At 36.3% G+C, this 25,541-nt stretch overlaps 2 protein-coding genes across 2 annotated transcripts in view; one reads left to right on the forward strand and one right to left on the reverse strand.

The window, feature by feature from the left end:
- LOC129924525 (conopressin/neurophysin-like) overlaps positions 1-13,115 on the reverse strand; it is a 36,727-nt gene extending 23,612 nt beyond the window's left edge. The window contains exon 1 of the mRNA XM_056019688.1: positions 12,405-13,115. Coding sequence (XP_055875663.1) covers positions 12,405-12,548 — 144 coding nt within the window. The 5' untranslated portion in view covers positions 12,549-13,115. The remainder of the gene's footprint in view (positions 1-12,404) is intronic.
- Positions 1-25,541, forward strand: part of LOC106072585 (uncharacterized protein MG328-like) — an 85,612-nt gene that overhangs the window by 13,596 nt on the left and 46,475 nt on the right. The window lies entirely within an intron of this gene.

Consider the following 25,541-nt stretch of genomic DNA (forward strand, 5'->3'; position numbering starts at 1 on the left):
TCTCGCATATTGCAACTAATAAAAGACTATATCTGATTAATAGTTGCAGTTTTCTGTAGCATTAATTTAATGCTTGTTTTAATTTAACGAACTTTTAGATTTTAACCTAAAAATAATTATGAATAGTGGTTTTTATAAATAAAACATTTATTTGATATAGTCTAAGTGCATATATTTATGCATAAAAGATAATTTTGACATTTTAAGAATAATTTTGTAATGAAGCAGAATTAAAGGAATTTACTATAAAAACCTAAATGTTGGACCATTCAATTCTGTTATAATCTCTGGTGCTACAACTATAGCATTCATTTTCACTATGCTAAAACAGTGCTACGTTCATCAAGTGAAAGCCCTTACCATCTTCAAGCTCTAATATAAATACATCAGAATGAATGGAAAGCTCTTTAATGTATCAAGGTTCCGGACAAAAACCAAAGTTAGGAAGAGACTTATCAGGGAAATCCTGAATGCTGATGATGCAGCTAATGTGGCTGACTCTGATACTCAGCTTCAGTCCCTGGTTGACAAACTATCTGCTGCTAGCCAGAAGTTCAGCTTAAATATTAGTCAAAGCATGACTAAGATACTATTTCAGAACACAAATACTGCACCTCGCGTAACCATTTATGGCCAACCATCAGAAATTGTTGACAACTTTTGCCATCTTGGCTCCATCATATTCAACGATGTTCTACTGAATAGAGATATTAACAACAGGATAGCCAAAGCAATGGGCATAAAAGAGTGTGGGACATCTAGCTGACTGACAATACTAAAGCCTTAGTCTACCTGACCTGTGTGATGAGCACTTCGCTATACGGAAGTGAAACATGGTCAACCTACACAAGGCAGAAAACAAAAAGCCGAATGTCTTCTTTCTCCGATGTCTAAGGCGGATCTTTAAAATAAAGATAAAATAACCAACGAGGAAGTGCTATGAAGAGCAAGGTGCCAGGGCTTCCGCTGTGTTATCATTAGCAGACGCCTTGGCTGGATTGGCCACGTTCATAGAATGCCAGTAGGTCGACTTCCACAAGACATTCTGTATGGCGATCTAACAGAAGGCAGGAGAGCCGCTGGTCACCCACTTTAACCGTATACGGATGTATGCAAACGCGACATGAAGCTCTTCAAAATCGACACTAGCAGCTGGGGAAAAGTGGCACTGGATAGTTCCGCATGGAGAGCGAGCATAAAGGAAGGGTCTCGGATTGCAGATGCCATACACGACAGTAGTAGACAGAAGGGTGAAAATGCAACGTCGCCTGGTGATTACATATGCCCAACCTGTGACCGCAGCTGTGTATCAAGGATTGGCCTCTTTAGTCACATAAGAAGTTGCAAAGGGAGAAAATTATTTGTCGAGACGTAAAATGCCACAGTATGAATACTTTTGATAAATCTAAAAGCACCTCAACTTTTTGGAGAAATAGTATAGACCTACTTATAAATGTTATCTTATTTGCCACATTTTCTTACCATTACTATTTATATTTTGTTCCGATAAATAATATTTGAAGTGTGGACATTTGGGACGACTGAACAGTATTGAAATAATGTTTTAAATCGGGCTCTGTGCTAAAAAAATAACTTTCAGCATAATGTCTAGTAAAGTTAACTTAAGCCTATATGGTATCAATTGTTTGTCTTTTTTGTGTTTGTTTTGTAGCTGATGAAGACCTCGTAGCCCAAACATCCTTGTCACATATAAGCATGTTTATTGTATTTTTCTATACGGTAGTAAATGAGCTAGGGACATTTTGCGATTATTTTTAAAGAGTGAACTGAGTGTGTGTTTTATGAAGGTCAAGGTAGACGCTTGGCAGTAAACTGCTAAAACAATAGGGTACTGTTACAAAGACTCAGAAATAAAGTTTGATATTGCAAACTTACATAGAGAATTAGTTACAGAAACGGGAATCAAATTGGAGCATGTCTTTCCACCCAAAAAAATGTCAGTTATTAAGAGTAACAAAAAAAAAAAAAAAGAAGAAAAAAGTAAAACAACTAAATTCCACTTATCTTATTCATGGTAAACCTGTAACACAGACTAAAAACGCTAAATACCTAGGTGTTATAATCAATGAAATGGAATCCTCATATTGATGAAACTATTAAGAAATCAAACAAAGCATTTGAGATTATTAGAAGAAATTTCTATAAATCAAAAAAGAACATAAAACTAAAATGTAATTAACCTTGGTCAGGCCAAAAATAGAATATGCATCCTCTGTTCCTCTCAAGAAAACACCTTTAGTAAAATCACTAAATTTAGAAAGCCTCAAAAGTAAAGTAGCAATTATACATAAAACACTGAACCATAATCTTCAAAAACAAAAAACAAAATCTAATAAAATACTGAGAAAGACACAAAGATAAAGGCACATTCCTCATCCCATATGCTAGGACAAATTTGTACAAATGCTCCTTCTTCCCTAATGCTATTAGAGCATTGAATGGGTTGCCTGAGCTAGCCAGGAAAACCAGTGACTTGGCGGAATTTAAGTAATTGGTTAACGTGCATGACTGAATGCATGACGCGTAGGACGTAATCATCTTCTTTTTTAAACTGACGTCTGTGTAAGATAAGAAATAATAACTACGTTACTTCAAGACGTAAACTCTGCTAAATCATTGTGTTTTTTTTCTGGCAGATTTAGGAAACCCGTTCCATGTTATGGGATCCCAAATAGTGGAAACATATTCTAATATTGGTCTAATATTGGTCTAATATTGATCTAACCAAAGTTAAAAAGCATTTTAGTTGTATGTTCTTGATTTAATTTTATAATACCCAATGCTTTGAAAGAGATTCTGTCAAAGGCAAAACACACAAAGGAATGGAGAAAGATAGCCAACAGATCACGTGTGGTGCCCCTACGATTTGACAGATTAAGGGATAGGTGAAGGTGAAATTGAATGCTTTGTTAGATTTTTCTAAAGAGCCAGTTCGTCAATATAGGGATCCCATTATAACTTTTAATTTAATTTTTTAAAAATAAAACTTAGGTGTTTTTAGTTTTTAGTCTGTAACCGAGACTAATCATCATAGAAGGCCTGAACACTGACCTTCAACGTCACAACCTATGGGCAGTGGAGACCAATAGCTCGTTGCCACGTCACATGTATGTACGACGGGGTAAAGAGCAACAGCTATTGGTCTAACTGCCCACAGTTTGTGACGTTGCAGGTCAGTGCTGAGACCTTTGACTAACTCCTGTCCTGTCTGGTTAAGTAGGGTAGACAACTACACATTTCCTTTATGAATGAAACTTTGACGCCGTTGAAAGCTTGTCTACTATCTCTCTAGGATACAAACTCTTTACTAAAATAACTTGGATTAGCTCTGGGGAGATGATTTGTAAAACTCTGTCTTACCCTTTTAGTTATTCTCCCATTTGGGCACCATGAATGCAACAGATAGACTACCAGGATTAGCACAGATATAGTAACTAAGTGCCAACATAATGTATGCCATAACGGTATTCAGTACACCAAATAAGATAACATACAACCAGGTGAAAAGCATAAGAATATATACAAATAAAATGGAGGGCTGTATCATTAGGTCGGCGGGGAAACCACATTTACACCTATCAATGAAATTGTTGAAAAACATTCTTATTTTAGAATTTTTTTTTAACAAAGGTGTGTCTTAAGGCGCCGCTTAGGGGTTCGGGTTGCACTGGCTGACATCTGTCCGCAAAAGGGGGGCGGGCGGGGTGGTGACTAAATTGATAAACTGTAAGAACTGACAAAATTTTACTAAGAGAGTCGACGCACATAATATTTTATTTGGAGAAGTGACGGTTGGTGGCACTATTAGCTAATTGCACCGATTGACTCCAACCCCTAGCGACGCCTCAGAGTGCCACAACTTTTCTCTCCCCCGAGACTTTGTAGATAAATTACTATTGAGTTTACAGCACGAATCTTTCAAACTGTGTCGCATAGATCTACTCCAGTATGAAGCGACATAAGCGACTTATCGGGCTTGAAAGCTGTCTACATTTAGTGACGCAGATTCTAGAGCATGGTACATTGGTTGAACAGAAGCTAGTCACTATTTGAGTTCTGTGAGGGGTTGGCGAGACTCAATTATAAACTTGGTATTATGATTAGATTTGTTTCAATGCGTGGACTGACATGTTGACATGCTAAATTAGAGCAGCCCCATATATTAAGCCCGTTTATCTATATGTGTATGTGTTGTGTGTATGTGTGTGCTTGGGTGAGTGTAAGGTGTCAATGATTGCAGGAGATAGAAACTGTTTTACTTGTAAATGAACAGAAAAAGTGTTTTCTCATTATCTGTATATCACTTTCTGTTACAGTTAGAAACTTATTAGTTCTAACTTTTGTCCTTTTCTCTTTCGTTCTCTGTCTCTTTTTCCTTACCTTCCCCATTATCCCATTCTCTTTCTTTCTTTCTCTTTTATAATAAACTTATCTGTTTGATTTTTAACCAAGAAAAAAAAAGTCACTATCTTTTAATGACAAAGCCGTGTCAAGTATAGGACTAGCTGAAAGTGTGGTATGCACTCTGGACTGTCATTACGAAGGTGCCGAGTTCGAAACTTGAAAGTGATGGAACTAATAATCATCATATTGATAATACGTCGGAAAAATATAAAGCTAAATAAATGTAAAAAAATTGTCTGTCTATCTATCTATCTATCTATCTATCTATCTATCTATCTATCTATCTATCTATCTATCTATCTATCTATCTATCTATCTATCTATCTATCTATCTATCTATCTATCTATCTATCTATCTATCTGTCTGTCTGTATGTCTGTCTGTCTGTATATCTGTTATAGAAAGTTTTTAAAAACGGAATATAAATATTCCATTTGGGCAGTGGTGCAGGGGAGAGATGGGTAGACACGTGAACTACGTCAGAGAACAAGACGTATTGAAACAGATGGAACTCTGGGTAGAAATGTTCAATGCTGATGGATAAGTGTCTATCAGTGTGTGTGTGTGTGTGTGTGTGTGATAGAGAGAGTGAGTGAGTGAGTGGCTGTATTTGAGGTGATGCGCCTACGAATATTTTTGTGTCCAAAAAGTTTTAACAGAAAGAATAAAAAAACACAATAATATATTCTGTATCTCTGAGTAGTTCCTATAAGCTGCTTACATTTGTTTCTGCCTTATCCAGATATAAATCTTAAGCAAAACATTTTTTATTTGTGCTGTTTTTTTTAAGCGCGAAGAAAGTATTACTCCTAGCAGAAGTGACACTATCACACCCAGATTAGGTTATGAATAATTTATCCAGAAACCCAGCCTGGGGTGAGCAGCATTTAGAAATAAACTGCGTTTTAAGAATAGCGAAAGATACTAACACTATGATGAAAAGGTTGTAACTTTCTCTATAACTATCTCTATAACTATCTCTATAACTATCTCTATAACTATCTCTATATCTATCCCCTAGTTTTCTTTTAAAATGACATACATTTCAAATACTCTGCGATTCTTTGCACATTTAAGACAGGCTGTTTCAAGTATCCAGTTGTAGAAGATTATTTGGTGGACGCATACGGAAGTATTGATAAGCGAAATATTTTAACAATCCAGTACTGTGAGTCTACAGTAAAGTCGGTCCGGTACTGTGAGTTCTCTGACTGAAGCAGTACGAGTCCAGGACTTGGGAGAGAGACTATTTAAGCTGTCAGTGTATCGCGTAACCAATCGAATAGTATTGGCTGTTATTTATCTCATTATTAAACTACCACATTAGTTTTGTTGTCAAAGTCCTGAGTTAGATGGGTTGAGTTGAGCAGTGTTTGCAGAGAGCCTGGAACAGAGGATCCTTACACTGTGTTAGTTTTTTTTTTTTTTTAGGCCGCATTTAACATCTCACAAAATAAAACAATCATTCTAAGGCATTGTCTACGCGTCTGAAGAGTACAAAATAGCGCTACGCAGACCCTACTATGACCTACATATTTTGTTACATAACAAGTAATGAAATTGTGATACAATATAATACATACTTCAATAATAAATGAAAACATTTTTTACCATATAAATGAAAATTTAATGCAACTATTATTGTCAAAGTGCAAAACTCATTTGCCTAGGAGTGTACATTAAATGAAATAATGGAACCTTAATTGACGAGAGCTCTTCATTTTGTGAAACAGAATTTATATCTGATGAAGTGCTCATACTGCGTAACAGAAGAAACAGTCGCCATGATGAAGTACTAATGGAGTCAGCCGTTCGACCAGACAGTCTAAAGCTCTGATGACGTCTCTCTTGGATGACTCCGGCGAGAAATATTTCCATTTTTCATAGAAATCGATCGAGTGTATTTAATACAGCGGTTAAAATAAAAACAAAATCTATTAGTCTGTGGCGTTAGGTCATTCGTTAAAAGTTATGCAAGATAAATTGTACAATTGATATTCAAACTTGTAAAACTTGTTGAGTGTTAATTCCAGATTCTAGTTACTTGAGCTAACCTTGAATAACGACGGGGTGATTCTATGAATCGCATAATCATCTTCCCCGTACCCCAGTGCACAGCACAATAACCTTTCTCAATTCCTCCAAGTTGCTGGGCGGATGTATGTACCGAAAAAGTAATAGGTTCTGCCTGCTAGACAGCGTAATGAACAATCAACCGAAGACCCACAAAAAATTACAAAAAATAAATAGAATCTGATTATATTTAAAACTTTTTAAGGGAACAAGTTGGTACCATGTAGTGTTGCGGCCGTCACTCTACTGCACGAAAGTCGCTGCATAAAAAGTCCATTTTTAAAAATTTGCGTGATATTTACATACAAAATGTCTTCTTAGCCTTTATAAACAAACATAAATGTTGACCAGAAAAAACACAGTTAATTAATATTTATATTTGTTGAGAACATTTCTTGTATATTTTATATATATATTTGACTTAGTGATACTGAAAATACAAAAAAAATATCTTTCGTTGTTAACATATTTAAACATTATCTCCCTTACATTCATGTATTGTTTTAGAATTGGTGTATGTTTATGAAAAATCGCTTGCATAATTGATTTTATAAACTAAACGGTTTACTTTTAGAAAACAAGCCACAACGAATGGTGAAATCACATTTCTCATTTCTCTTTTAGTTTTCGAGATATGAGTTGACAGACGGACAGACGGACATTATGCACAAACATAATAGCGGCTTTTTTCTCTTACGGGATCCGCTAATAAAATGCGCTTAATTAATGCACAGGCAAGAACAGGAAAGAGTATCTCTACATTAAATTGTGACCTGTTTTTATTCCAAAAATATTTAGCATACATATTTTAAAATGTTTTATAATTTGTGGAGTGCCCCTTTACAGCCCAAGGAAGATGCCCGGTTTACACAGTCGTAAATCCGGCTCAAATGCAACACAACTTAGAACGAAAAGTAATCGAAGTTTGTTCCATTACAAGAAAATGGACACCTAGTATTCTCACACCGATCAGAAGTCTAGTAAATAGGCTAATATTTATGTCACGTATACAGTTAAGTCACCAGTGACAATTTCGGAAGCAATTTGAATAAAGTTATTTGCCAATAAGTAACCTCACTGATTGAGTAGACCTGAGTGAGTACTTAGCCAAACTATTTGGAAGAGGAAGAGATTTAGTGAGCTAAGTCCTTGTTGGGAGTGAGAAACGTTGGTTAGACCAAGTCAGTTTGTGTTGAGAACAAGGAGGAGTATAGCATGCATGTGGTAGAAAGGGCCTGATTTACGGTGTAGCTTAATATATGTTGTGTATGTATGTATGTATGTATGTATGTATGTAGGTATGTATGTATGTATGTATGTATGTACCTACCTACCTACCTACCTACCTACCTACCTACCTACCCATCCATCCATCCATCCATCCATCCATCCATTCATCCATCCATCCATCCATCCATTCATTCATCCATCCATCCATCCATCCATTCATCCATCCATCCATCTATCTATCTATCTATCTATCTATCTATCTATCTATCTATCTATCTATCTATCTATCTATCTATCTATCTATCTATCTATCTATCTATCTATCTATCTATCTATCTATCTATCTATCTATCTATCTATCTATCTATCTATCTATCTATCTATCTATCTATCTATCTATCTATCTATCTATCTATCTATCTATCTATCTATCTATCTATCTATCTATCTATCTATCCATTTATCTATCCTTCATAATAATAATGATGATATAATTAATAATAAAAATGTTCGTTTGCCTCCCAAGTCTTCCTCTATAACGTTGTACCTGCCTAGTTTAACAAGAAAAACATTTAAAAATTACTTTGTAACGAATGCAATAACTCCTTTATGCAACTTATTGAGCGATTGTTTGTCTCATAAAAAGTATTGAATGTTAGATTAAACTTTTTTTTTACCCCTTCTCCCCGATACAGAATCCTGGTTAAACGAATGTATAGATCTAGTACACCTTTTGATATTCCAATGCTAAGCATTAATAGCTAGACTTAGAAGACAATGCGCACATTTTTCTCAAACATTAGTTTATTAAATTCTTGAATCACTAAAAGTCTAACATTCGGAAATTCCCGAATGCGACAATCCTTTCAAAACCGATGTTGGATCTAGACCTAGATTTAGTCTCGAGCCAAATTTACATTAATTTATTTTTACTTTTAAACATGATGACAAACTAATTTAAATACCTTTTGAACAGTGTTACGAACAGATGAACCTCTAATTATACACCAACAGACTCATATATAGTAAATTATGAAGACTTTAATCTTGAGAAACCATAACTAATATATCAATAATAACTTCCTTTTTAGTACTCCATTTCATCTGCTCGTAACAAACAGATAGGACTTAATTGATGCTCTTCTCAATTCTTCAATGTAGTGAAGCATGTGGTTTGCCTGAGCTCAATAGAGGGCGAGTTTCAAGTCTTTGGTCCACGCACTGAAAAAGCACGTAGGCCATACGTTTATCACTTATCATTGTTCGGAAATATTAATAGATCTACTTTTTAAATGAAAGGCAACAAAACGTCAGCAAAAATCGGTGTTGCAGTACAACAATCCCATGGCTGGTCGTGAGGTTTGCGCGCTGGACTGTCGTTCGGATTTATCGATGGTCTCGGTTCAAACCCTGCCCGCTCCCATCCCCCGTCGTCCTGCGGGAGGTTTGGACTAGGAAGTAAACTATCTTCAACTCTGAAGGAACATCCGAAACATGTTAAACATTTGACAAACATTTTACACTAGAAAAACACAGAAATGTCAAAATATGAAAATCTTAGTTTGGAGATTAAGCAAGTTTAGTACAGGAGAAGTTGAATTAAATTACAATATTTAAAATTTTTATATCAGAGGTCATCACCTTAGGTCATTAACACCATCACCATATGTGACTATGAACACCATCTTAGGTTACTAATAAAGTTACTATCAACATCACCATAGTGACTATGAACACCATCTTAGGTTACTAATAAAGTTACTATCAACATCACCATAGTGACTATGAACACCATCTTAGGTTACTAATAAAGTTACTATCAACATCGCCATAGGTCACTTTCAACATCCCCTCAGGTCTCACTAACGAAGCCAGCCCCCGCTTCCTTAGACTGCATTCCAAATGTATTAACACTCATGAGTGTGTCAATCTGTATCACATCTTTCAAGTCTGCGCATATTTCAGTTTCTAGTGCAAGATTGGATACGTTACATTACTAAGAATTAGGGCCGGTTCTACCATTCATAAACACGCCGACTTACTTAAAAGTACGAAATAGGGTGGAGGAAAAAAAAAAGTTTGAACCATGGCCCAACTTTGATCTGGGCTAAGTCAGGACATTTGTGTGTGTGTGAGTGTGTGTGTGTGTGGGTGTGATTGTATGAAATAAATCTTAAAGATACACATTGCTGTATTCAGTCCACTGATGTCTCAGGCTCCTAAGGTATTGAAATGTTGCCCCCGAGATCCTAGAAATGTTTAAGTATTGTAAGGAGCAAATAGAAAAAAACAGATTATACTGAAGTTTAAAGAACCAATGGGCTTACGTTTGTCCTGGAGAAGTCTCTTGATAATAAAATTGCAGCATGTCTATCTTAATAATAAATATTACATTTAAAAATGTGCGATTGCATGAGTTTTTCATATTGCGGTAACTTCTAATGATTTGTTTAATCAAACTGACTAGGCTATCCACAATCGACATTTCATATATGGTTATAGATATATAGATTTCACAAAACAATTGGAGATATTTTTGGGGAGGGGAGGGGGGTTAGGGAGCACAACATAACCTAGCGCACCTAAAAGGTCTTGGAAATAACGCTTTAACAAATAAAATTATGTTTATTCTTACAATAAGTAATTAGCCTGGTTTTGTGCTAACATACATTAACAATGCTGTTATTATTAGTGGGGATTATGCTGCACATAATATTCTATGGAGGGTAGAAAATATTTACGTTTTGTAAACTGTTGAAAATGTGGTGGGCGGTGAGCTGAATAACAGTTTGCTAAAAAAAATAATTATAGCTTGAATCTTGGAACAATTAGGCTAAATACACATCGTAGGAATGTGCAGCTTACGTAATCACGTCTGCAACTATCATTTGTTTCAAATTTGTTTGGGGAACAATGTCAACAGCCTGGTCTACTTATTTTGTCATTATGCAGAAGAAACATGGGCACTCCCCTCCCGGCATGCAGCAGTGAGGATGTAATATTTACGGGTCATATTCAAACCAAACTAATTTTTTGTTGTTAGTTTACGTTACAAAAAGATAGATATAGTTATTTATGGTATAGATAGTTTGGGACATGGGATTATAATAATAATAATAATCTTTATTGTCCGTATAACAATTTGTGCATTACATCTCAGAAATAGCAAAAAAAAAAAAAAAAAAAAATTGTTATAGTATATTTTGTTTGGTAGAATACAAAAGTGTGGAGCCAAGTTCATAATACGTAGGATATAGAAAAATAAACTATACACTTACAACTTACTTTTATATTAATGTTGTTTCATGTATTTCTTAACATTAAATATTAAGCCACTGCCATGTTATCTTACTATTCACGTTGTTATATTAGCTTGCGATCCTGTTCCGGGTATTCCACACATTAGACATCTACTTATTGAGTACATAATCTCATGTCATGATGTCGAATGTCAAAATGCAGGTGCCCCTAAAAAAGCAAAATCCCCGGGACCCCAAAACCATAGATACTTCATTGTATTCAGTTAGAAATTCATGCAGGAACCTGGATGGAACCTGAACATGGATCTCAATAAAGGCTCTAACGATTTTCCTAGATATTTAATTGTTGATGTACATCGCTGAGAGAAGAATTACTAGCTCGTTGGACACGCGGGGAAAACTCTGGTTTGACCGTTATAATTTTTTTAACTTAAAAAAAAAAAAAAATTACATTTAGCTAGAGAACGTGGTCTAGATCTGGATCCAACATCTGTCTTGGAAGGACAATCGCGTATTGAAAGGATTATCGCTTTCGGGAATTTTCGAATGTAGGCCTTATCGATTATTGATTAAAGAGTAAAATAAATTAATGTTCAGGAAAAATGTTTTGCATCGTCTCCTAAGTCAAGATCTAAGGCCTAACATTGGAATATTATAAACTGTAATAGATATCTACATTCGCTTAACCAGGATTCATTCTCGGGGATAAAGTGGGCGGGGAGGCAAAGGGTCAAAAAATGTTCCATTGTTTTCGAATCTAACTTTCATTTTAGTAATTAAGAGAAAAACAATCCCTCTATAAGTTGTAAAAAAGAGATGTTGTCTTTACTATGGAATGTATTTTTAATGTTTTCTTATATTATCTTATATAATACAGACGTTACTTCATATTAATCATGCATATTAACCAATGACTTAAATTCTGCCAAGTCAATGGTTTTCCTGGCTAGCTCAGGCAAACTATTCCATGCCCTAATAGCACTAGGGAAGAAGGAGCATTTGTAAAAATTTGTCCTAGCATATGGAACGAGGAATGTGCCTTTATCTTTGTGTCTTTCAGAGTATTTTATTAGATTTTGTTGTTGTATTTGAAGATTCTTGTTTTAATCTATAAATATAATCAAGTTCTTTTTTTTTTTTTGGTACTTAATTATCGCCATCTTTTCTTAAACGAGCTGTCTAGAATGAAATCAAATTTCTGATAAAGAAACTAGAAGGTGAATTTTATGTTATAGTTACCTGGGATGTACACAAAAAACTAGCCCATGTCTAGAAGAGAGATTGGAAGAGATTAAAAGAGATCGGGCCACAGCGCCCTGAGCTTGCTATATAGGATTACGAAAGACACGCTAAACACAAGCAATACAAATAATGCCTTGACCCGAATGTTTAGACTGTTTAACTGTTTGATCTTACCTCTCGCCTGGGTACTATGCCTCCCTCCAGGGATCTCTTTCCGCCTTTCGGGCAATTCCTAATAAAACAGGCATCACAGAAAGACAATGTGAGAATGACAGCTGTCACCAGAGATGACAATGACAGGCCGACTAGTGATGACATTTGTGTGGCTGTGAGTTCTTTCCTCTGGTCAAGTCAACAAATTGCACGAATTTATTAGCTCTATCTTTTCAACACTAACTATGACCGCAATTCTGAGCGCTCAACTTTAGCTCAGAAGTCTAAAGCTAACTCAGCAATTAAGGAAATAAACACAAGAACTGAATTGGAGAATTACGCCGCGGACGCTTAGTATACTCCAAGAATTAAAAACCAGCGTTGTAATCTATCACTTTAGTGAGGTGCCAAAATTATTTGTAAGCTACTACTTTCTACTAAAGAAACTTTTTATAGATACAAAGTCTTGATGTTACAAAAATCTGTTTTCCTAAGTTCTCTATTTAACCCTATTGGTTTTTATCACTAACTGACACTTTGAAGTGCGGGGGTTTCAAATTTGACGAGAGGAGGTCAAATAACGCGACACATTAAGAACTTGTGTAATATTTTTATCAATTTTTTTTTTTTGACACGACAGCTTCCCCACTACACTGGTTTTTCTCTATTTGACTTTGTTCCCGGTAAAAATTCCCTAACTCTGCTAAGTTTTTTTTTTTTTTTTTTTTGAGAGCGTTGGCAGATTGGGTGCGCGTCTGCTGAAAATGTCGTCTGCTCGGTGGTTTCGGACTTTCTGTTTACCCGCTCTCGCTCTGTCAACCGCTTGTCCGTGATTTACAGAGCCGACAGAGACTTCTGTACGATTAGATCTAGGTCTAGCTGTTCTTAGGTTTTTGTAGATTAAAATAAAATAGTGGAGTACTAATGGTAGTGGAACAAAAGTAAACTATGCAAAGAATAAATTACATATTAAAGTAAATTAAAAAAAAAGAATAAAGAAATACCTCTGAGCAGTGACGTAGCTATGGTAGAGGGATGGGGGGGGATAATTTTGGAGATATCCACGGGCCCCGGCCCCCACTTGAGGGGGTCCCCAAATGAGTGTTCGAAATTTTTTTTACATTAAATCTTAATATTACGCCATTATCTCGTGTCATGATGTAGAAAGTCAAAATAATAATAATTATAAGGCTTGTCTTCGAGTCCAAGAATTAATGAGGAATACAGTATTTCCTGTGGCTGCGCAGCCCCAGCTGTGACCTGAATATTTTGCCACATCCAGGGCAAGCATAACCATTGTCCGCAGGTGGTCGATTTAGATTTTCTTTTCGTCGTCTGCGTTTGTCCTCGGCAGCAGATTTTCTTTTGGTCTCAAATGTGTATCCCGCGGCCTTCGTGAGTGACCTCCAGCTGTCTCGTTCCGACGCCGCATGCAGCCAGGTGCTCTCTTCTATGTCAGCCAATGAAAGATGACGCAATCGTTGCCTCGAAATGCAGGGCCACTAACAGGCCAAGCCCAAAGGGGGGTTCCCAATCTCTTTCAACGCCACTGCCTCGGAGCTATCGTCTTACATTAAGGAACCAAACCTGAACTACTGGCCCGAATAGCACCTTCCACATCAGCACTTGCCAAACTCAGAACAATATGGAAAGACAAAGTCATAGCCTCATGACCTTGCGAATCTTGGACAGTGACTGCAGAACTAGATAGGAGGATCCTAGCAATGGAATTGAGGTGCTACAGAAAGATCCTAAGATATCACATACAAAGAACGCATCACAAACGAAGAGACTAGAGACAGGATTACAAAGGTAATTGGGTCCCACGATGACCTAATAACAACGGCATTAAAACACAAATTTAAACTCTATGGCCTACCACTCAGCCTCCAGATTTCCTGTTTGTCTCTTGTATTTGTTGCACTTTTCTAACCACATTACACCCACCCCAAAATAGAATTCAATAAATAAATAGATTCAGACACACAAGTTCGAGACTTTTTTTTTCTACAAAGCTTATATGAAGTCTGTCTGTCTATCTGGAATCTAGATCAAGTTAAAACTTTTGTACAATGGTGGTAATCGAAGACAAAACATAAATCAATCAAATAAACCAATTAATTTACTAATTATTGGCATTTCATTTATTTTGTTTTATTACAAAGGAGATAAATCTTGCAGCATTGATATATATGACAGTAATTGTGGAGTTCTTTCCTGTTAATAAACTTTATCTGTGTAAGACTGTAATGGGAAGTATTGTATTGACAGTTCAGATTTTAAAAGTACCTCTGGTCATAAGTTACGTTCTTTTGATAGACTTTATTTCTAAGTTAAAAGCGATTGTCCTGAAACAAGGCATTGCAACAGTTTCCTGTAGCACTTGATTCCAAGCTAAATCATTGACTGGACATTAGGTCATTGTGCGCACAAAGTTCGCATTGCTCAAAATAATGGGAATGTTAAATATTTACAATAATACCCTGCTTTAAGGATTACTTCCCTTTCTTTGGAAAATACTTTAATTTTTTTTTTTTTTTAAATTATACATGGCACTTCCAATGTCACTAATCCATGTAGTTAGTCGACACAGTAAAGCAAGCAAGAAGACACGATTCTTTGGTATCAGTAATTAGACAGCGTGTATCCAATGTACTTTTTTCCCCTTTTTTTTACTTTTTTTCCCATAAAGCTTTTATTAACTCACTCCGTCTGTTTGTCTGTCAGGGATGATTATTTTACACCTTTTTTTTTTTCTCCCTCTTCCTTTTCTCGGATCAAGTTGAAATTTTACACAACTATTCATAATTTTTTTAAACCAACTAGTAAATTAGGGGTAGTTAATTAATATTGTATTATATTTAAAAGGGGAGATAAACGTAGCAGTTTTAGGAAATATGTCACTAAATGTGCGTTGCTTTACCATTTATATAAGTTGTTGTTTTTTTAAAGTATTGTTTTATATTTTCCTTGTCTCATCATGTGAAAACTATATTGAGTTTTGGTTTTTACTCTAACCCTAACCCTAACCCTTGTATCGAATTCATTTCTTTACTATTCCATGAACGTGACCTTAAAGATGAGAATGTAGTGTCTTTAGCATCTTCATATAAATCGGCTATCAGTAAACACAATGTATTATATACCATATCATGTCTTGAACATCTATTTAAACAATAAACAATAATTTTCATATATCAAATCTTTTGTGCATCAGGTGAACCTAGTGTGGAAGTATTGATAACTTTGGTGGTGTAAAAGCATTTCAGAATATTTTTATGTCTTGGTATTGGAGAAGGAATTACTGACATCTTTAAAAAAAATTGCTAATATCTAGTTGGCAGCAGGGAAGTTTTACTATATGAGAAATAAACCACTTGACTACCTAGCAAGGGGGTTCGAGTTCATATCCAACTTGAGCAGAGTTGTGTAGGCAGCTAGGAAACCTTCTTCCCTCACCCACTGATCCACAGGAGGGATGGGACCCTAGCGCACTGAGAAATGCGATAAGCACGAAAGTAGAGCTCTAGAAAAGCTAAACAAAAATAGATAAATAAATATATAGGCCCATATTAGTCTTGGACGTGTCTAGTCTATTTATTTCAAGAAAAAAAAATCCAATTTTCTCTTTTCATTTTCCCACCTTTTATAGGTTCCACTAAAATCTAAATCCAAATTCAAATGTAAATCCAAATCTAAATCCAAATCATTTCTCAAAATATTTTTCTCTTTTTTTTTTCTCAATGTCTTTTCTCTAGAACAGGATATTAAAAGTGTAAGCAGAGAGGAGATAACTGTGAATAACTTAGGGTCGAAATATCCTCAAATTTAATAAAAGGTGAAACATCTTCAAAACGTTTAACTGAATTCAATTTTTTGTATTTCTTTTCTTCTATTAGCTTATAGTTTTGTCAAAATCATAAGTCAAAAATTCAAAACCACAAGTAAAAAAACTGAGGGCTACAATTTATTAAATTAAATCTTTTACATTAAGCCCATATTTCGCGAATAGTAGTATGGCTGATTAGTAAAGTTGTTAGGAAGTCGAGCTAACAACTCGAATATCTTGGGTTCGATCCCTTTACTGATCAACAATTTTTATTTTTCAAAGAAAAGATTTAAAGTATCAGTCTTTCAATGTCCACCACCCCCTTTTTTTGTTTTTGTAATGCTTATAACAACGCCTGATGCCTGGTGATCATTTCCAGCCCTTAAAGCGTTGCAATCCACTCCCCCCTCGACATTTTGCCAATAGTAGATAATGAAGTCACGGCGTTTCAGTTCGATTATATATTTCCGTCGATGCGACTCATGCACCTCGTGTGGAAAACTTATTTGGCCCCCAGTCTGATCCAAGTTGGCCACCACTGCTTTAAACAGTCTGATAAAAATCTGGTTATCCCTGAACTATTATATTTGTTACTCATACAATTATTATTGTTTGCTATAATACTGTTATCTCCCATTGCCCAATACAGAACCAGACCAGACAAGATCAAATAGGCGGCAAACCACGCCGACTATGCCCTGGCCATGTCGTCTGCGTGATCAGCGCTAATTTCGTTAAGCCGCCCGTACCAAGGGGGCCAGATTGGCCGTCGAGCGTTTGCCCCACAATATGCCAAGTTGCCGAAGAAGTGCAATCAGGGAGTCGCGAATTTATTGCGTTATCTTTCTGTTCCTCCCCTTCACAATTCTCTCTGACACAGCGCAGACCGTTGAAGGTGGGTGTCTATAGGGTGAAATCGACTAAACGGAGTCTCTGATGATGGAGGGGCGCTTGAAATGGAGGGGGGGGCAGGTCCTCCCGATAGCACGATGGGGCGGTTATCAATCTCAGATTTGTTTGTGATGAGATTCATTCTCCCGTGGTGGGCGTCCAGAGGGAAGAGAACTGTGGAAAGTGGGTTGGGGGGTGAGGAGAGGAGAGGCGCACGATGTCCTCGTGGGATACAAACTCAAAGCTTAATAGAATGTTGGTTTGTTTCGCATCTTCGCCCCATCCCACTTTTTATTAGACAATGTTTTGTTTCGTTATCTGGGGATAAAAAAAAAACTAGGGCTCACATAATTATAATATTAATGATTCCCACTTCTCTCCCACCTCGCGTGAGCGGCACGCGACAGGTCCAAATAAAAAAAAAAGTCACCCAGGGGTTAATTTTGTTGCTTCGGATCACGACAGTCCAGTGGTTCTTTGAATGTTAAAAGCCCAGTGGTTTTTTGAGTGTTTTTAAAAGTCCTGTGATTCCTTGAGTGTATGAAGCATTAAAGCCTGGTGGTTCATTGAATGTTAAACTCCTATTGGTACTTTGAATGTGGTATTTTGAATGTTAAAAGCACAATGGTACTTTGAATGTTAATAGCCCAATGGTACTTTGAATGTTAATAGCCCAATGGTACTTTGAATGTTAATAGCCCAATGGTACTTTGAATGTTAAAAGCCCAATTGTACTTTGAATGTTAAAAGCCCAATAGTACTTTGAATGTTAATAGCCCAGTGGTACTTTGAATATTAATAGCCCAATGGTACTTTGAATATTAATAGCCCAGTGGTACTTTGAATGTTAATAGCCCAGTGGTACTTTGAATATTAATAGCCCAGTGGTTCATTGAGTGTTTAAAGCAAAGAAGTTCCTCGTTTGTTTGAAGCACAGTGGTTCTTTGGAAGCTAAAAACACAGTGGTCCTTTAAATATTAAAAGCTCAGTCGTTCTTTGAGTGTTAATAGCCATGTTAATTTCTTTTAATTTAAGTCGAGATGTTTAATCTGGTTTATAGTAGCTAATATAACTACAAAGATGACACGGACAGGCTACAAAGAACTACAAAGGTGACACGGACAGGCTACAAAGAACTACAAAGGTGACACGGACAGGATACAAAGAACTACAAAGGTGACATGGACAGGCTACAAAGAGCTACAAAGATGACACGTTATTCTACCACTTGATTCCGAGAAAATTTGAGGGGATGTACTACACTGTAACTAAAGCAAACAAATAAAATATTTGAACTCAGAAGCGCACATGAAACGCCCATCTTCTAAACAATCATTTTATAAATATCACAAGCTAATGAAATTATTCGACCCCGTATTCTACCAGAAAATAAAAAGCTTATTTCATTGTGCTGTCTTTTTTATGAATGACGTTTGTACCAGTTGGCTGACTTCGTGTCAGGTTGTTTTGAGACTTCGCACAATTTCATGCACCAAAAGTTGGCAGATGTTTGTTTGAAGCCTTTAATTGTCGCGTCTGTCAATTAGTTTTAGCATACACATTATTTTATTAACTAAAAATGATCCCAAAATGTGAAAGTTAAACGATTTTCAACAGTTAAATAGAAACAGAATCAGCCTCTCCCACAGAGAGGTTAATAAGTAAAAAAATAACAACAATTGACTATATCCTTACATTAGTAGACAAAGTACGTATGAGAGGTGATATAGGACCTACATTTTTTTTCGTCAAGTGGCAGATATCGCGCAAGGTGTTTTTCCTTCCATCTGACAGCAAAATGTTTTTCTTTTAATAAAACGCATTCAATATAGACAAAAATCCGTCATGATTATAGATAGATAGATAGATAGATAGATAGATAGATAGATAGATAGATAGATAGATAGATAGATAGATAGATAGATAGATAGATAGATAGATAGATAGATAAATAGATAGATAGATAGATAAATGGATAGATAGATAGAAAGTTAAATGGATAGATAGATAGAAAGATAGATAGATAAATAGATAAATAGATTGATAAATAAATAGATAGATAGATAGATAGATAGATAGAGAGAGAGAGAGAGAGAGAGAGAGAGAGAGCGAGAGACTACCTGGTCCAGAACTTTCATCTCGATGGTCTCGGGTTCAAACATTGCCAGCCGCTATCCGTTGCCGTCCTGTTGGAGGCCCCAGGGCAGGGTTTTTGTGGAAGCCCCTACAATTTTTCGTAAGCTTTATTAAAAGATCCACTTAGGAATGAAAACACTTGTATCTAAGAGCATGCATAGTTTAGAGTTAGACGAAAGAAAGTTCTTTGTAAATGTAATCTCACTTTCCTATTAAAAATATTTAATTTGCCTATTTTAGGTTACATCGTGTAGGCCCCTATATATTTTTGAGTTTATGGAGGGTAAGGCCCTAAGTTGACGCACTGTCGTAAATCCGGAACTGTATTTATTTTTTTCCGAGCACGCTACAAGCGTACAATTCTTAATCACGACATTTTTGCAAGCCGTAAAAATGTGGAAAAAAAAAAGAAACAAAATAAAACAAAAAAAAAATTACAAGTTTCTGACCCGCCAAAATTCGCATATATTTTTTTTGTGGAAGCCCCTTTCTTGTGGAGGACCAGGGACTGTAGTGTCGTCTGCTCTCCCCCAGACCCGGGGCTGTAACTTTACAGGATTTGGTTAAAAATCTATTCACTCTGGATCAGCCAGTGAAAGTTTGTCACATATCGCAAAAGCGAAGTTAAAATAAAAAGTGCTCTTCTTTTATTCTGTACACCAGATCAGAGGCGGCCTAAGCAGTGCGCGGGGCCCTGGCCGAATTGTCAAATGCGGGGCCCTGAGCCGTATGGGTAGACTTTATATATATCGTATCATGTCACGCTAACGAGATCGTCCGCCTAAGGGCCCTTTTTTTTTGTTACAAAACATACTACATACAAAAAACATACAGAACATACAACCTGACATAAGTACTGTACTATTGGCCTTTTAACTACATAAACTCGAAATGTTCTCCAGCTTAACTTCTGGATCTGATACGTCCATAAAACGCTATGTAAAATACTGTAATAACTGAAGTGAGGCAACTCAACGAGGCACATATATCTTTATTTACACGACATCACAGCTACACAAAACAACATCTATCTTAGGCACAGTCTTTTCACTTCGGCTCTCAACTTGGGCGGAAGTCGTTCTCTTCTCTTCCTAATGTTGACATCCTTTTCAGTCTAGTTTATCACAGTGCGCACCTTCTAGCTTAGATGGCGGTGCGCATGGCAGAGTTATAACAATACATCTGTTCTTTGTGGCTAACATCAAGCATGCAGTAAGAATGACTGGAACATATGCCATCAGGTCTATAAGCTCGTTATTAATCTTATATCCGAGGTACTGGTCTTGGGTCTCGGCGTTCTTAATTCGTCGAAGATGTTCTATTTGGGTCGACATCGTCAAGCTCCTCAATCAAGTCAAAAAGCTGACCGATGTTCAGTGCATAAAGTTTCTCTATTCTCCCACGAAATGTGTTTTTTTGTCAACGTAATTTTTTCATTTCTAATTTGTTTTTGCATGAAGTCATTCATTGCTCTAGCCATTGGACATTCTCAGAGCTTAATCCAACCACGCTGACACATACTTATAAGCAGTGCTTTTTTTTTTTGTAAAAAAAATAGGTGCCTGTACTCGGTGCTGGATTGCATAACTTTTAAATACTAATAAATTAATAACAAACGTTAAAATACAAGAAAAATATTTTTCCCCCACATTGAAAAAGATGCCGTTACGCCGTACCGGTGCGTACTGTCACAAAAAAAGCACTGCTTATAAGTATGGATGGCTGCATGGCCGAGTGGTATGCGCGCTGGACTGTTGTTCGGTCGTCTCGATGGTCCCAGGTTCATACCCAGCTCGATGACTGCCCCCCCCTCCCCCGTCGTCCTGCGAGAGGTTTGGACTAGGAAGTAGATTATCTTCAACTCTGAAGGAACATCCGAAACATGTCAAACATTTTACAAACATTTTAACGAGATTTACGGAAACCTTTGCAGCTGAATTTTATTACCAAGATGTTTGTAGTAGCAGAAGCTTTCGTTTGCTAATTGTCCTCCAGTAGCTATCGTTTCAAACAACTTACTAGGAAAAGAAAATAGTGTCTTCTTATCTTATACAGACACAGTGGTTCATTGACTTTCTCAGATCTGACTATCTAATGAAAAAAAATTTCTGCGTTTTTTTTCCCACTGAAACACGGGTTTTTCACACGGCCATACGATGTATATACACAATAGCCTATTGGGGAAAAATGAATACGTCATCGTCAAGCTTTCTAGATGCTGATTGGCCGAAATAACTCTACGAGCTTGGCCACAGTACAAAACAAGGAATCCTTCTCACACATCCTCTTCATTATTCTCTATATCGAACTAAAGTAACAGTATATTTACTGTATACGTACTTATTCTTTTTATACTATAATGCATTGAACAGTACTGTATGACTCTTTATTTACGAAATAAATGATTTTGATTGGTTTCTTCCGGCTACTTGTTTTTGCTCTTGTTTTTTTTTTTATGCCAAGGTGAAAGGTTAAAACAGAGATAGCCGCTTAGAATGTACAGGTCACAAGAGGCTGTCTTTATAGAAACTGAACGGTATTTCGTAACCAAAAATGTCATGTTAAGAGCTTACATGATAATTGGTTGGTATCTTATACATATAGATGCCAGAAACTATTTAGCAACAAGTCCTAGTTTATGAGAAATGGTCTGGTTTTCGAAGCTTACGGTGGCTATGGAATCTCTTACCGCGGGGCCCCTCTAAGGCGCGGGGTCTGGAACGGTTGCCCCACTTACCACCCCCTAAGACCTCTACAGCACCAGATACACCTAAGAGTCTATTTATGAAAATCCCCAATGCAATCAATTGTTTATTTCATATAAAGGCCTGGCATCAAACAAATCAATTAAACATGAATCATGAAAGCCTGCATCCCTAAACCACGTGACAATGTGAAATGATGCAGAAAGATGAGACTAGTCTGTAGCACTGCAATGTGAACAGATACCTTACAAAATTATTTTGATCAGACACGACAGCCAATCAGATTAAAAGATACATTCATGTTCCAATTCAACATGAATTTCTCACATTAACCGCTTTTGTCGCTAATTTATATTAAAAATCCACAACTTCCTAAACAAAGGGAAGTAAATACTTGACTTAAGGGAAAGCACTCTTGTAACTCTTTATTTCACAGAATGATAGATTCTCTTCTCTTTGTTGGATTCTACGAGCCCTAACGAAAATTATACACATCAGTATATAGTCTAGATCAGTACTGCCAAACCTCGGACTTATGGCTCTACCAGATGCTATTTGGTCCATCAAAAAAATCAAAATGTAGCCGCACATAGCACGATTCCATTGCACCCAACCATTTTATTTTTCAGGCATTTTGCTTTGGGGGGGGGGGGGGTCGAGGTAGCTGAGTGGTTTAGCGCTTGGCTTTCCAACCCGAGGGTCCTGGGCTCGAATCTTCGGTATTTTTAGTCCATCCAACTCTAATGAGTACCTGACTGAAGTTGGGAAAAGTAAAGACGATTGGTCGTTGTGCTGGCCACATGACATCCTGCATGTTAACCGTTGTCCAAAGAAACATGGCCTTAACATCATTTGCCTTATAGATCGCAAGGTTTGAAAGGGGAACTTTGCTTTTCTTTAGGCGTTTAAGAAATGTCTAATTCTCAAGCCAAGATAGAAAGGACCAGCCGCAACTGGTCTAGATGTCAAACAAAAAATACTCCTCCTAGAATGTCTAGGTTTAGAGGGTGGTGCGAGCCTTACGGGGCATCAGGTGGTGAAGGGTATCAAACATCGCCACTGTAAGCACCTTTTGAACAGGAAAATATCAACCAAGTGTTATCCAGTTAATGGTATGGAGGGGGGCATGAACGGAAATTATTTTGTATGGGAGTGTCGATGTTAAAAGTTTGAGAAACACAAACATCTTGAATAAGCTTTTATTTTAAATATAAAAAAAAATATAAAAACAAATATAAAAAAAGATATGTTCGATTTGTAACTGTTTTTTAAGGCATCAGAAAAAGTTTGGCATCAAATACCCTAGCTACACCACTGTCTAGGACTCTAAGACTAAACGAATAATGTAAGCTTATGATATTTATTACCTTAAAAATAAGCATGTAATTGAATTTTTACAACTAATAATTACCTGTACGATGCAATGTTGTCTTATTGAAAGAATTTTTTTTTATAATAAACTGTTACTAAAAAAAAAAGGTATTTACTACTATTTACCTAGCTTAAGTATTATTTGGTATATCTCTTATAGTATTATTCAGCCACCTTAGAAGTCGACAGTCGCTTTCTAGACTAAAGGCTAGTACTCACGTGCTGTCTATTTTACGTTTGTACTGTTGAAGTATTACGGTTAATTGGAGTTAAAATTAGTCTTTCCATTTGTGTCTTCACACTTAACAAGTCTCAAATGTCAATGTGAAGGACAAGTGTAAATATCTCAGTGACAGAGACATAATTGGTTTATGGGAGGGGAGGAGATATGGTAACGTTGTACAGTTCAGAACACTCATCGAAGATAATATAAGCTGAGATAAGTGGATCTTATCACAGCGTCCACAAAAAAAAAAACCTTGTCTTGGGGCCTTTAGATACTTAAATCCGGCCCTGGATGCACTATACATAAAAAAGTTAATCAACAAATAAATATAGTTATTCTATGGCCTCCTTGAGCAACGAAGCAATTATAGACCATCTTATGAGATAAATGCCAGCTATGGTAGGGACAATGTCACTCACACAGCAGTTCCCCCACTCACCATTCTCCCTCTCTCTTTATATAGACCTATATATATATATATATGACTCGTGTGGTGTCTTGGTGTTAAGAATACAAACACTTAATTAGTGTGAACATTTTAACTGAATTTGTAGTATATTTTTTTTATTTTTTCTAGGTATTTAAATACATTTGCTGCATAGTAATTTACAAACCAGTGATTTCAAAGCTATGTGGAATGTGAATTAAATTATCGCAGGAGGCGGGTATATAGAATTCAAACCTTATTTTTCGTATGTGTTTTTTGTTACGATCCCTCTTATCAGCTCTCAAACTCTTCAGCTCTTCAACTCTTCATGAATCAACAAAAAAATTTGGTACCTGCTTATGGATCTCGAAAACGGCTGTAATGATTTTTCAAGAAATTTGACATTTTTTTGGCCACACAGGAAAAAGTCTGGTTCTTCCGTTATGAGTTTTAAAAGTCTAATGATCCTAAAATTAAATTTGGTCTGGAAATCTTGGCAATCTATATCTTAAACACACGTCCGTGAAAATACCAGTTTCGATTTAAAGAAAGAAATAGGCGTTCAGGAATATTTTTAACACCTTCTTATCTAGAAATCTGTCTAGACTGCTATCTTTTTTTTTTTTGTTTCTAAGCCTGAATGTATATTACCAAACCAGAATCTTATAGAGTCTTATATCATATGTCTCAATGTGTGTCCTGCGACCTTCGGGAGACCTCTCCTACTTTTTCAGATGTCGTCTGCTATCAATGAGGCCCAAAATGGCGACTTGGTTGATCTTCATAGGGGAGGGGGTGCATCTTTACATAGATTGAAAATGTCCTAGCACAGCTGTTGAATAGTACGAAAGTGCTTGCTATACTGTTGCTATACTGTTCACAACTGTCGCCAGCAGAATATGGTCATGTCTAAGATAAACTTTGCCAGCGTAGGCCGTTATAGGGCGAAACAACTGAGACATTTCCAAAAACATATAGTTTTTTAAAAAAGTCGATTCTTTAAAAGCCTTGATTCGTATGCGTTAAAATTTGAACGAAAGATATTTTGGAGAAAAAGGCGAATTTATAATAAGAGATGTGTTGAAATCTTTTGTGTGAGAGATAAACAAGGATAGGTATTTGTCTGTAGCCTAGGAGATGAAACAGTGTTCAGATTGAGCGCTCTTGGAAATACTAAAAAGGAAAAGCACGTGATTGGAGTCTGCAAGAGGGATGAAGATAAAAGGTAAATGTGTAAACAAGGATCCAATACAAGATTTCTTGAAGTTGATCAGTAGTGTTATATTATTTGTAAATATTACGTCATTGTTTCTTGTCCTTTGTTTGAAATACTTGAAAGGATATGACATAGAACGAGATCTTTATTTTCTTCTCGTACAAGATATTTAAGACTTTTTATTCATTAACCTACAACCCTTTTTTTTTGTAAAGTCAAATACATATAATATCCAAACAAACCCACTGTAATCCAAAGACGGTAGAATGCCTTCATCTTTAACAAAATGCAAGAGTTAAATTTTTAGGTTCAGAATTGGCTAGAGTTTGGACTTATCTATACTCCACTGATTTAAAT

Source organism: Biomphalaria glabrata, chromosome 1 (genome assembly GCF_947242115.1).
Source record: "Biomphalaria glabrata chromosome 1, xgBioGlab47.1, whole genome shotgun sequence".
NCBI classification, from domain to species: Eukaryota; Metazoa; Mollusca; class Gastropoda; family Planorbidae; genus Biomphalaria; species Biomphalaria glabrata.